The sequence below is a fragment of the Colius striatus genome, chromosome 9 (assembly GCF_028858725.1).
Source record: "Colius striatus isolate bColStr4 chromosome 9, bColStr4.1.hap1, whole genome shotgun sequence".
NCBI lineage: Eukaryota > Metazoa > Chordata > Aves > Coliiformes > Coliidae > Colius > Colius striatus.
In genome coordinates, this window is record NC_084767.1 from 11087756 (window position 1) to 11101177 (window position 13422).

The 13422-nt window shown below is 40.9% G+C and overlaps 1 protein-coding gene across 2 annotated transcripts in view; it reads right to left on the bottom strand.

Annotated features, from left to right (window-relative positions):
• The window catches only part of KCNIP1 (potassium voltage-gated channel interacting protein 1), a 349864-nt gene extending 346717 nt beyond the window's left edge, over positions 1-3147 (bottom strand). For both annotated transcript variants that reach the window (XM_062002328.1, XM_062002323.1), the window contains exon 1: positions 3060-3147. In XM_062002328.1, the coding sequence (XP_061858312.1) occupies positions 3060-3147 (88 nt within the window). The remainder of the gene's footprint in view (positions 1-3059) is intronic.
• Between the last annotated feature and the right edge of the window lie 10275 nt (positions 3148-13422).

Sequence of the window (13422 nt, forward strand, 5' to 3'; positions counted from 1 at the left end):
TCTTCCTTGCGAGTGCTGGACTCCTATCCAAGCCAAGAAAGACAATAAAAGAGTTACTCTGTTCCCACAGGCTGTAAAGGGGCATGTTTTCTTTAATGCACACATCTCAAGGCTCTTGGTGGAAGAGGCATTCTTTTGCACAGTAGCAGAGACCACTCCTCTAAGTTTTTCCAAATAAGAATGCACTAAGAGGGACACTGGCAAAATTTGCTTGTCCAGCTCTGCAGAGGTACCACCTATGATACCATCTTGTTGGCTTTCAATCTTGCTGCAGCTGCAAACCAGGACATACCAAACAGGCTGGTGACCACATAGTGGCATCAGGTGTAACTGTTCCCTGATGACTACAGGGAAAGGCTGCTGTCTCAGCCCATCCTTGTGCAAAAGGAAGGACTTTCTAGCTGCAGCTCAAGTCTCATCTTATTATTGTAAATAAAAGGAAATAAGAGTGCTACTATTTACAGAAGCAGCCACCATAGAGTGCAGCTAAGGATCACATCTCCCATCGCAATAACCCTCAAAAAGACAGAAGCATAAGAAGAGAATGATCTTGTGTCTCACAAAGGATTTTCCTTGCAAAAAGTGTTCCAAATAAAAATTAAAAAACCATTAAACAGTACAAAGGAAACGAGGCAGGACTGGCATGAGGAACACAGGGGATATTGTTTAATATCCAGGAGTATGCATATGGCGTAAGTTAAAAAAACCACAATAATGATACACAACAGTTTCTATTTTTTGGCTTTACATGCAAAAATTTTAGTAAAAGAAATACTAAATAAGCTCTGGGATAAATGTACAAACTTTGAGTCTCTTTTTCTTTAAGTAAAGACCAATCATTTGCTTTCTAGTTATGAGTTTCATAGGTAATGATATGGAAATATTTAATTATAGCAGGTCTCTGATATCTGGGCAACAAACTCATTCATATGTCTTATTCCTTCCTGAATCTGGGTCTTTCAGTGCAAAACTCAAGAAGCTGAGTGGGTAAAAATAGTTTATCAGGAGTTTTAAATTCTTTGAATCCTAGGAAGTCACTCTTATCTAATACAAGCAGCTGGAAATGAAACATTGCCATGGGAAACATGGGAGTAAAACCGTATGATATCGTTGCTTTGGTTTCAAAGACAATGATAGTGCAACACTGGCATCTTTCAGAAGAAAGGAGATGGAATGTGGAGAAGAAATCCTTAGACATTTTATATACTCTTATTTCCAGCTTGCCTCAGAATGCTATTCTACTGTCAGACTCAAATGTTGATGGATTGCATTTATACTGTTTGCATTTGCCAGAGCAGAGCAAGCTACAGAAACACAAGGGCTGCTTGAAAACCCCCCATGACAGAGATTTCCCCTTGCCTTAAGAGGAGCTGGAGAGAACTGCAGAAAGTTTCCTGTGGATCACTTATGAATATAGCTGCATACACCCTGTATTCCATTATCTCCTGAAAAAAGCACATCAAATGCACCATAGTAACATGTTGTAGTCAGGGAGGACTTGCAGACAGCATTCTACCCCTTACTTTTCCCTACCATGATAACAAGTAATTTCTTCTGCTCTATTTTCTAATGTGAATTTCTCTTTTGGCTTTAATATTGAAGAGACATCTTGGCATTAATCATGAATTATAACCAACATCTGACAGCTCTTTTCTGTGACAGACTTTTACAACTTTTTAATCTTTCCTCTGCTGGTGTGACAGTCTACAGATGATGGGGGAAAAAAGTGGGAAAAGAAGAAATACAAGAAGATGTCTTTTCAAACCAATCATTTTAAAAACAACCAGCCTGACCAGTAATCTTTTTGTGAAACAGACTTTCTCATACAAGTTTCTTTTGAAAGCCATAAAGGTTAACATGAGAAGACTGTCTTAGATTTCTTTTCCAGGAGATAAATCAAATAAATTTCCTGTTTCCACAAAAAGAAGCTGCACTTAACAGTTCCTGATGCTTCCACATTTGCTATTTTAAAAGTCATCTCAATCTGCTCTAGTTTATCCTAAGAAACAACTGAAATATTACATTGCATGCATGGGCACATGTGCCCTAGACAGCCAACACAGCCACACACTTCCAAGGAGTCTAAACTTACCTGAAAAATAAATGCTGCTTTTTCATTCTGGGACTATAAACACATTTGAAAAAGCTTCAGACTTTGTACTTAAGAAAAACACATCACAACAGAGACTCCAGCCTGATACAAACATCTGTAGTAGTTCAGTCTGAACTGTATGAGCACTTTCACAAATCACACCCTCTCCAACCAAACATACATACGAAACTTGGAGAAGACTGACCCTCACCTAAACATTGTCCACATTTCAACAGGCAACCAGCAGTCAAGAATAACGTTGTTTACTATTGTCAGGAGTTCCCAAAGAGATCACCAACACTCATCAGCTGCCATAGGTGGTGTTGAGAAGTACCATTGTGAAAGGTATGAGCGACAAAACTAATGTAACAACTTACCTCAGCACACCATCACAGGTTCTATTAGATTAAGAAGAATAGAGGATTTGTTTGGTTTATTATTTGCTTCTAGTGAAAAGAACAGCATATATGTGACACTGTTCCACTTGCACATGTTAAGGCACACAGAATGTAGGTGACAAAACTTAAACAAAAGGTACTCAGATGTATGTGATAAGCAGCGACCTAGATTTTAAACCAAGGTACATACACACTTCAAACAAGCATAAACACTAAAGCAGAAAATGACACAGACAAGAAGCACCAATTGCTGACAGTTATGAAGCCTTTACATTTTTGAAGCTGCACATCAATAGCTCTCAGAAACACTTCTCCAAATACATGGAAGTAGCCCACTATGGTTGCAAGCCATGGCAGATTGACAAATACAGGTTACAAACTACACAAGTTCAAAACAATTACATAAGGCTTTACAGCATAGCTCCAACCTTCACTGCACATAGCAACTTCTTTCAGAGCAGCCAGTTTCCAGAATTAAACCAGAACACCTCTGAAGACATAATAACTCTGCAAAACTCCCCCCTTAAAGCTAACTGCACGGAAGAGCATGAATGAAAACATTTTCTTACCTTTACTGAGTGTGCCTGTGATGAGCTTGAAAATAGTCTGGGCAAATTTGACAAGCCCATGCTTGCATCTCTTTGAACAGCCACTCATGGTTCCAATGGGTAGAAAGGCTCTTCTTTCTTACAAAGTCCAGGAATAACAGAGAAATTAAAAACCAAGTCCTTTACAAAGTTGAGATGACAGTTTATACTCTGCTCTCATGCACTGAGCCCCAGACTCTGCACTGAGGTTTGCCTCTCTGAAGCTGCTAGGAAAGATTGCAGTGGAGAAATTTGCATCCTCTTTTTGTTAAAGGTATAGCTCTCCCCATCAGCTCCTGGGGTGGGACTGCAACACACATGCCACGATGCCCAGATGGAAGTTGCTAAGCACAGGCAACACCTCAGCCAGGCAGGAAAGGAGGAGGGGTTTGCTTCACCAGGCTTTGCAGGCTGACACGCAGGATGCTAGTAATGCAGCAATTAATGCTGGAGTCACAGGGTGCTGACTGCTGCAAATAAGAGAAGCTGTTGCTTGAAAGACGGTTTTCCTGGAATTGCTTTACAGGTGATTTCAATTAAGCTGTCAATTTTACTCTCATCTGGCTCAAGGGAATGAGAAGATAGCATTTCTTTTCTATTCTACCAACATCATACTTGCATTTTGCACGTAGAAGGCCACAGAGTGTTCCTTCATAAAACTTGCTTGGAGGAGGAAGGCAAAGCTGAGTCCAGAAAAGAAAAAGCTCCTTTCTTTTACCAGCTTAGATGCTTCTCAGCTGGTTATTTCCTCAACACCCAGGGATGTGCCAGCTAGCGTCAGAAAGCCTTCAGGGCTCCTGCTCACACCTCTGCGCAGCACAGTGCTGTTTCAGACCTTTACTTTTTGTACATTATGTCACATTGTGCTCCCCCGATGCTCGCAAGGCTCCCTCTTACTGTACTGTGAATTTATCCCCTAGCAACAGCCACAGCTCTAGCTTCTCCAGTTCAGTCAGTCAATTATTTCTGCGTGCCTGGCATGCTTCATATATAAAGACTTGGTATGTCCAACAGCAAAGGTGCCTCAGAGCTTCTGACCCCACATGAGCACTGGGTAGAGTCAGGCTTTAATTCATGCTGAAGTCCTCTCAGATGTTTTTAGACAACTCCCAAAATGCAGTATTTGCTTTTCCCGGGGTGGGATTACACAGAATTACCTCAGCCTTCTGCTCACACTCAGCTGACACTTGTTAGATGGCTTGATCAACCCTGTCTAACAAAGCCACCTGGAGCCTGCCGTCACCTCTGAGCAGCAACAGCTGAGTCCTCTGCCTTAACTGAGAAGCAAGTGCAATGAACAGCTTTTCACTTCAGGGAACAACAATAATCCCCCTCACTCAGTGAGCACCAAACTGCTTTACATTATAACTGACATCCCTCCTAGGTAAAATTCGAGGCTTTACCAAATAGTTCACCTTGCTGTGAGGCAGGCAACAGTCTGTCTTTCCCACCTGGAAGCACCTTCCTCCTCCTCCCCTCACATGGGCAGGCTGCGATACCACCTTCCTCCCCTCAGAATCCCCTCACACAGGCAGCCTGCACTGCTGCCTTCCTCCCCTCAGAATCCCTTCACATGGGCAGCCTGTGCTGTCATCTTCATCCCCTCAGAATCTCCTCACACGGGCAGCCCATGCCACTGCCTTCCTCCTATCAGTATTCCCTCACACTGACAGTGTGTGCTGCCACCTTCCTCCCCACACTATCCCCTTCCATGAGCAGCCCCATGCCACTTCTCCTCAAGCTGGGAATCATGGAGCAATGTTCAGAAAACCTTCACACTGCTTCATTTCATGTCAGAAAAATGTACTTGAGCATGTAAAAATCAACATACAGCCAAAATTGCTTCAGTAATACCCACCAAGAAGTTCACAGATTATTACATTTGTGGAGATCCTCAGCCCAAGATTATGGATGGGAAAATAAGGCAGAGTCTAAACATAGTCCTGAACAGTTAAAAACATACAGCTAAAGGGAGAATTGCACAAGTTTTGGGTGTAGAATCTGCCACCTACGTGACAGATCTCGACCACTAAGGTAAATGGTACAGGCTGATGTGAGGATGGAAGACGGGAAATTAAGCAGAGGGATGAAAAAGTCAAGAGCCACTTCTGTCTGGACCATTCTTGGCTCGATAACCTTGGCTGACTACACAGAAGGAATGGTAGATATGTGGAAAACACAGTGCTAAGTAACTCCTTGGTGAAGCCATCTTTAAGGCTGTTCTTTATTCCCAGAGATCCCATTCAAAGCTGAAAATGTGACTTTCAAAAGCAAAGATAAATTGTCATAAGGCAGTAGGGAAATGAGGGGGTCAGCAGGTTGTTAATTAGTGTATCTCTGTATCAAAGGTTTGCAGCATCTTTAATTGCATATATATATATATACATCATGATATAATTTGGGAAGGGAAATGTAGGACAACGGACATAATGGGTGCTAAGGGCTGTATTGGAAGGAAGTTATGGAAACTGAGGTTCTTACATAGTAGGGAGAAGGAAACTGCATTATCTCCCAGAGAGTACTTTAAGCCTCCCTGGCACTGTAGTTTCACACAGAGAATGAGATTTCTGCTCAGACATCCATTTACCAAACATCTCCCTCTTTCTTCTTCCCCCATAGTTTTATTAATGAGCATGACATCATATGGTGCCCCAGACTGTTAGCTAGCGAGGTGATGAGAGAAGCAGAAAATGCCTTGACTCTGTTAAGCCCTGCTCAGCAATAGCAAAAATATGCCTGCAGTATCAACTATTTCCAACACAAATTCAAAACACAGCCCCATACGAGCTACTATAAAGAAAACTAATTCTATCCTGGCCGAAAACAGCACAGCCATAACACAGGGAGAAATGGATCAAATAGAACACAAAATGTGCATCCAGCAAAAGTTTCAGCAGCCAAGAGGCCAACAGTGATCATGAAGGATCTCCAAATACTCAGTGCTGATACCTGTGGGAAAGTACAAAGGCAGCTTATTCTGGTCACAGGCAATTATAGTCTTCAATAAATGACTGAAAAACAAAGGTGTTATTTCCCTGTTTGAGCTTTCATAGAATAGCCTCAGGCAATAATCTGAGTATAGACAGTATTTCTGTCTCTTGCTGTATATTGAATTTCTGTGTATTAGAAGAAGTCTGAGGCAGTCAAAGGTAGAAACACATACAAAAGTAAAATTATTCAAAGGGAAGGTTGTGATACAGGGGAAAGTATTTTTCTCTGAAGGTTTGGAAATAATGAACTACATCCACTCACACCCATGCTTAGTTTAAATTTCCACATGTAAAATCTGAGAACGCTATATAACAAGTTAAATGCCATCCCAAAGAGATGTACAAGTGCAGTGAAGGAAATGGTTCTTTACTAATTTGTCATTCAGGATCACAGTGTGGGTGGGTGGGAGGTAAAAATATTCTCTATGTAAGACTTCCATGAGTTAAGTTCAACCAGGGGTTCAGACAGTACAGTTTCCACTGACATCAAAGACAGCTAAACCTATTCGCATCGGGAGAAAGTTGAATCCCTTAACTTGAAACCACACAGCAAATGCTCAAGAATAATCTTTGGAATAGGTAGCAATAAACAGACTGGGAACCTGGATGTTCTGCTCTCTTATGGCTCTCTTCAGTGTAAAAGGAATAGCGTATTTTTCTGAGTACCTCAGGTTTGGAAAGAGTAAATCCAGACCTAACTGTAGCCAAGGATGGCAGGGTTTAGCTTTCATATTACCCAGTTCATCCCACAGACATAGTCATTATGCTGTGGAGGGCAAAAAGGCAAAGGTGATGATGGTTGGGATCCATCATAGATCCTGGGTACTGTCAGAAAATATACTCTGGTATTCATAGGTTTTATATTCTCTTCCTAAGTTTCTACTACTTGGCATCATGGGAGACAACTGCAAACTATTTGGGTCTGGTCCCAAATGGTCTGGTCCATTCTTATATCTGGTTGCAGAAAGACTTTTGCACAGAAGCCAGGCTAAGAAGGATAATCCAAGTCATTCCTTTTCTCGTGTGGTTTGGAGAAGTGTGTCATTGCACAAACTACCTCCTCTCCAACTCCTTCCCAGCATTTCCTTCTGAAGAAGTTTTCCTGAGTTGGTATGATGCACTGTTGCATTAATCCAGTAAGAAAGAGCAGATTCTTTCATCCTGCTCTAGATATTGTTTTCAGTCTCCACATATCCATCTTGAACTTGGTGGTCTCTGCTGTCCTGATTGGCAAAGCTGGAGAATGCCATAGATTCCCAGCCAGCCTCTGCACCCAGCTCTGATGATATGCACTGAGTCTCACCCAGACGTGGAAGTACAGAGGTGCCAGCTGTTCTCTTAGGTCCAGAAGTGCTGTCACAGACATACTGCATTGTCTTCTTCCCACTCTCAAAAGCACAGCTGTCTCAGGATAGGCAATCAATGAAATTTTAATATCCATTTGGAAGCAAATCTAGCAAGTATAGACAACTGTCCCTACTAGCTGTGTCCTATTTCCCTCTAGATTTGAGGTAACTTGACACATAAAAAATAGCAGCTTTATTGCCACCCCTCCCCCAAGAAAAGTATAGCTTCAAGGAATAGCTTTGAAAATTGATGCAGAGAAATCCAGCTACACTGGACTTCTTTTTTTTCAAATGTGCTAAGCTGACATACAGCCAGATGGACTCACTTGCTTAGGATTGCCAACAACAAAGCAGCAGCAAGTTTAAAATCAACATCTCTTTTTTACCAGCCTAACACTTTGGCCACAGTGTCCCAGCCCTAATATTATCTTCTCCACTGGTTTCTGGCATTGCTGCCAGGCAGATAATGACCACACTGAATCTTCATTCACTCTGTAATCCTAGGTAGTATTATCAATCAGAGCCTCAGGAACACTGCATGGAGATTTCCTCATCATTATAGAGCTTGTATTTTTTTGGCACAGTTGTTCTCTCTAGATTCAGGCAGCATTCCTCACTGGAGAGGAATGTATATAGCTAGTGGCACATGTATTTTCCACAAACTGTCCACTCACATTGCATCTTCTGTTTATTGAATACCCCATCTGTCAAGCATAACTAATTATTTATACAGAAATTCACAGAAAGAAAGGACACCTATGAAAAAGTGCACATGTCAAAATGGGCTTTTTAAAGTGCAGTGAGATGATGAAAGAAACAAGGTTTGAGTATGAAACCTTTTGCCTGAAGTGCAGGCATACACACATACTGAGTACACAGACATTTAAGTTCAGTTTCTGACTTCTTTTTCCAGGAGCAGCCTGACACCTTGGACTTGGAAGTCACTCCAAGCAGGTGGCTCATCTCTGCCTGTGGAAAAACACACTGACATCCCTGAAGCTTTGTGCAGAGCTTCTCCTTACAGAGGAGGCTGAGGCCTGTGCCTAGATCCTTCTTTCCAAGCCAAACACAATACTTGCCATGCAAGCCTCCTGCAGAGAAGTGGGTGGAAGTTCCAGCACTTGTGATATTCCAGCCCTGGACTTCTCCTGAGACAGTTTGCCACTCTTGCTAGAATGTACTAGAGATGTCATAAATCACACTGAGATGAGACTGAAGACTTATTCAGACTCTTAATTTGAATATATGCAAGGTCTAAAGGAAAAGGGTGCTACACCACATCCCTGAAACTTTCACAGAGCTCCTGTCAAAAAGCCCACAAACCAAATCTAGCCAAACACTGTTCACAGCTTCACAGCTCTTAGCTATGAGAGTCCAGAAAACATTCTAGTGACATATCTTAGCTTTGGTTATGTCTGCCCTTATCATGTGTGTGGCAATAGGAGATTAAAAGCAGCAGGAGAAGCAGCCATGCACAGGCTTAAAGAAATATTGCACAGGGAAGTAAATTCTGTGCAATAGATAGAAACATGATAGTTTAACATACGAAATGCATGCTTGCTGCCATGCTCCTAGTGTCAGGTGATGCCAATATTGCAATGAGAGCCTGCCTAACTTCTACTTTAGCCCTGTATTCTCAGGATAGTTGTGCTCTAGAGAAGGGTTAGACACTTTTTCTTTCTTTCTTTGTCATGGCATTCAAACTCAATCACAGTTTGCTTAACTATAACTAAGGAGAGAGATGCTACTTGGCAAATATAAAGCTTCTCAGAGAGCAAACAGCATTCACTGAGCATGGTGACTGCTGTCAGCTTGTAAAGTGGGGAAATGGTAACGATCTTACCCTTGCACAAGGGTTAGTGAGAGGTGCAGGCAGCTTCCCTGAAAGACTTCTGCCATCCAGAAAAACTAGACTAGTGCAAAGGCAAGAGATTTACTTCACATAAGTGAGCATGTAAGCTCCATGAATAAGGCAGCCTTGGCAGATGTGACTGCAGAGGGCCAAAGTAGGAAGAAGAAAAATATATTAAGCCATGCTTCACTTTCATGGCTATAATTTGTCAAAAGGATATGCAGACTCATGGTCTGGGAGTGTTTCCATTTAATTAATGGCTGTTTGTGTGTCTCGTAGCTCCAATGACATGAGTGCATGCACATATTCACTTTTCATTTATAATAGTATCCCAGCATGCAGGACGTTGGGCTGTCCTTGAGTGAAGGAGCAAGGAGGCAATGGCTACTATGTTAGCTATGCTTCAGTGGCTTGGTAGGACAGCTCAGAAAATAAAGTAACAGTGATGGGAACAGCAGTTGGTAAAACAACTACAGTTGTAAGAAGAGGAAAGGTCCTTCCAGAAGCACTGTGTTACGGAGTCTCCAAAACTGAAATTGTCTCAGCATGTCAATTCACAGCAAGTTAGAAATAGATTTCCTTCACCCTCCTATTCCTCACATAATAGATTCTCACTTAACTTTAAGTTAGCTCACTGATGCATTCATTAGATTGGATCTGGTATATACCTCAACTAGACAAAACATTTTCTTTCTTAATGTGACATTAATTATTTTGGAATTGATTGAAAATACTCTTTCCATTTCTTTTCTCTTGTTTTGAAATGGACCTAATAACATGTACCTGCCTTGTACCTATTTTTGGCAGCCCGAGAATCTATTTGCCTCAATAAAATAGGCTTAATGACTTGGCACTTGACAGTTTTATGACAAACTGTCTTTGGCTTTGTGAAGGCATTATGAAGCAAAGCACCTCCAGCCAATCTTCTTCCTAAAGTCAATAATCTTGTACTACTTTTTCTTCATCCTGTCCATTCTTGAGGTGTAGGTGCATTAATTTATGTAGCAGACACTGAATGTTTCCAAAAGCAGCAACAGAGATTATATACTTATACATTTTAATGAGCCATAACAACTTGTTCCAGTTTAGAAAAATGAATTCTGGTGAAAGCAAGAAGACTTACAGAAATGAAGCCAAGCAGGTTAAGGAAGCACAGGTCATACATCCTCATTGATCTCCTTTTGTCTTCACCAACTATTTTTTCCTTTAGGGACAAAAGAGTTAAGGCCTTTCCCAATTAAATCACAATTAAAGTGAATGAAATTCACCTACAACTTGAAGCTATCATTCTTCAGGTAAATGCAGGGATCTGCTAATACAAAATTAATGTTTCAGCCTACTAAAAAGAGTGAAGCAGGAGACTGTTTGCAACCACTCAAAACAATTGATGCAAGCACAGCTTTCACAACTCTTAAGCTTTCTTTGGTTTCCTCTTAAGAGAATACATCCAATCTATTTTGGCAACCTTAAAATATAACAGTTTCCAAGTGAAACACCAAAATGTTATAATTTTTTTTAGCTTAAAAACATTGTTTGAAACTCTTCTGGAACTATTTTCTTGCTTTGAGAACTGCAACGTGTCTCATTATCTGTCTGATCTTGTGAAAAGCTTTATACTCCTTTCAATTCCATTTTTAATAGATGGAAGTTGATGCACACACACACACACACGTGGCTGTTAACAATCTGGTTCTGATCATGACTAAATGGCAAATGTCTATTAGCTGGAAGGTTAGCAATGGCTTTTGGACTGTGCCATCCAAAGAAGTGTGCCATAGTTGCCCTATGAAGAGTACTGAGGCTTATGATTAAAAATTCACTAGTGATATAAACACCTTTGAGAATTATCTTTCACGGCTCTTGAAAGTTCTGCTAATAAAACTCTAAATGATAATTCTATTATCTTGCTCAAAATTCATCAGTCAGCAAAACCGAGTAAACATAATATCCTGGAATCAGCAAATTAACATATATGCCTAACTCCAGTGTAGCCAAATCTAGCTGTAAATTGCCCTCGAGTGAAAATTGTTCACTGGGGAAAATCCACAAATGTTTACAAGGATTCAACATTTGGAAGCTCAGATTGACTCTAAGAAAGGTAATTGCTAAGTAAAAGGGTAGATTTGTTATAAACACTGCTCACACTGGCTTTATCCATGACCCTTTTGAAATACATGTTTTCAGCTACATCACTGCAGGAAAATACATCGAGAGAAGAATTCCTGTGTCAGCTAACAATGACAAACTCTCCTGAACCCCACAGAACAGGTGCCCTTTGCTCCTCTCCAATTCCAATGCATGGCACGGTAAAGCTTTGTTATTCCAGTTTAGAACATTTGGAGGGGTTTTAAGTTGTTTATGTTAATTTTTAATTGTTTTAATTACTTTTTAACTCGATGAACTCTTCTCACAGTCTCAGAATACTTTGCAGTCAATAAGAAGGCAAGTTCCAAAAGAGATGGTATTTTCCCTAGCTGCCAGATGAGGAGCACTGGTACCAAGAGGCTGACAGACTCACTTTCTTGCAGCAGCAAGGGACACACAGGTGCCTGGTGAGACTTTAAAGTTTTGAAAATAGACAATAACTGCTTACTTCCATGAGTTCCTCCATCACCTGTCAAATAGTTCTCCAGCAACTGAAGCTAAAACACACTGAGAGGAGAGAGTGGGGTGCTTATCTAGCTTTCTCTGAGGATGCTCAGCAACAGTATTCTGAGTTGTTGAGCACCGTGTTCCTTAAGAGTACCACAAACATCATCACTTCTGTATAAAAGCAGCCACCCTTATGCTGGACTTTTGCAAGACCCTAATATGGTCTTTAAGGGAATGTTCCTTTGTATATCAGCCCATATTTATCTCTTGAATTAACTAAATATAATGTGAGTTTCACACACTTGTCAAGAGACAACTAGGTTGATTATTGTGAATCAGGAATCAGGATAAGACAGCTCTTTTGGCTTAAGGACCTTGTGAATCAGAGGAGTATGCTTGGGAAAAGCTGTCAGAGTTCTGAATGTTGCTTTTCCTTGTGTGGAATTTTTGTTGCTGTTTTGTTCTGTCTCAGAGCTAACCAAACAAAATCCATCTAAGACGAAGTACAAACTGTGCATTGCACAAGCCTATGAGCATTATTCTGAATTACACCAGCCAGAGAGTTTAGCCAGACTTGCTGAGGTACAGAAATATGTACATCTCATTGCATCTGAGATTTATTCATGATTTTATTTGAACTCTACATTTGGAGAAACAAGAGCTTCCTGTACAGTTTTACATTTCCAAGCCTTTACCAGATGCCAGAAGTATGCAAGGGAAGCAAGCAAAGCCTTCCTGAAGGTTTCTTACATCCACTTGTTCATGGGAGATATACTTTAAGCACTCTCCATTCTTCAGAGATCATGACACAGCTACTTGCTGTCAGCCCAAACAGGACTGTGCTTATGAGATCAATTTTGCTATAGGAGCAAGACCAAGGTACAAATAGGCAAAATAAACAAACGAGTGGAAGGATACAGGGTAACTAAAGTCAAAATGGCATATACAAGACCTGAGGCAGCTACAGTAGTCAGGTCTTAGCTCCCAGTCCAGCATTTTCTGCAGAATCAATCTCATGAGCAATAATGTCTTTTCCAACCCCACATTTATGTTATTTGCAAGGTTTTTTGAGACTGGTAAATTTCACTGAAGCTGTAATGATCCTCCCAGTTAATTATCAGCTAAGAGAAAGTGATGGTCCAAGATTACTTTTCAACCCACCAAAGTAGCTATTACTGCAGCAATAAAACCCATCCCCTTGGGCTTCAGTATTTTACTAATAAGCACTGCAAGTTACCTATACAATTAAAAGGGAAACAATGTTTTCTCCCACATTAGTCTCCCATTTAGACAAGCTCAGAATGTGCTTATTGGTATTGCATACCAACAGAGGAACCATTCCTCTGTTCCCACAGAGATATGATCCCACTGTGTGTTAGGCATCAGCTCCAGTGTCCTGCAGGGCCATGTCTCACTGTAAATGTACCATGCAGGTGGTCCATGCTAGAACAAGGCTCTCAAGGCAGCCACTTATCAGACAAATCTAGTTCTTAATGTTCAGAAACATTTTCAATTCAAGGAGTAAATTCGTGTCAAATCTTTATTTGCCACATTACTGGTCTCAA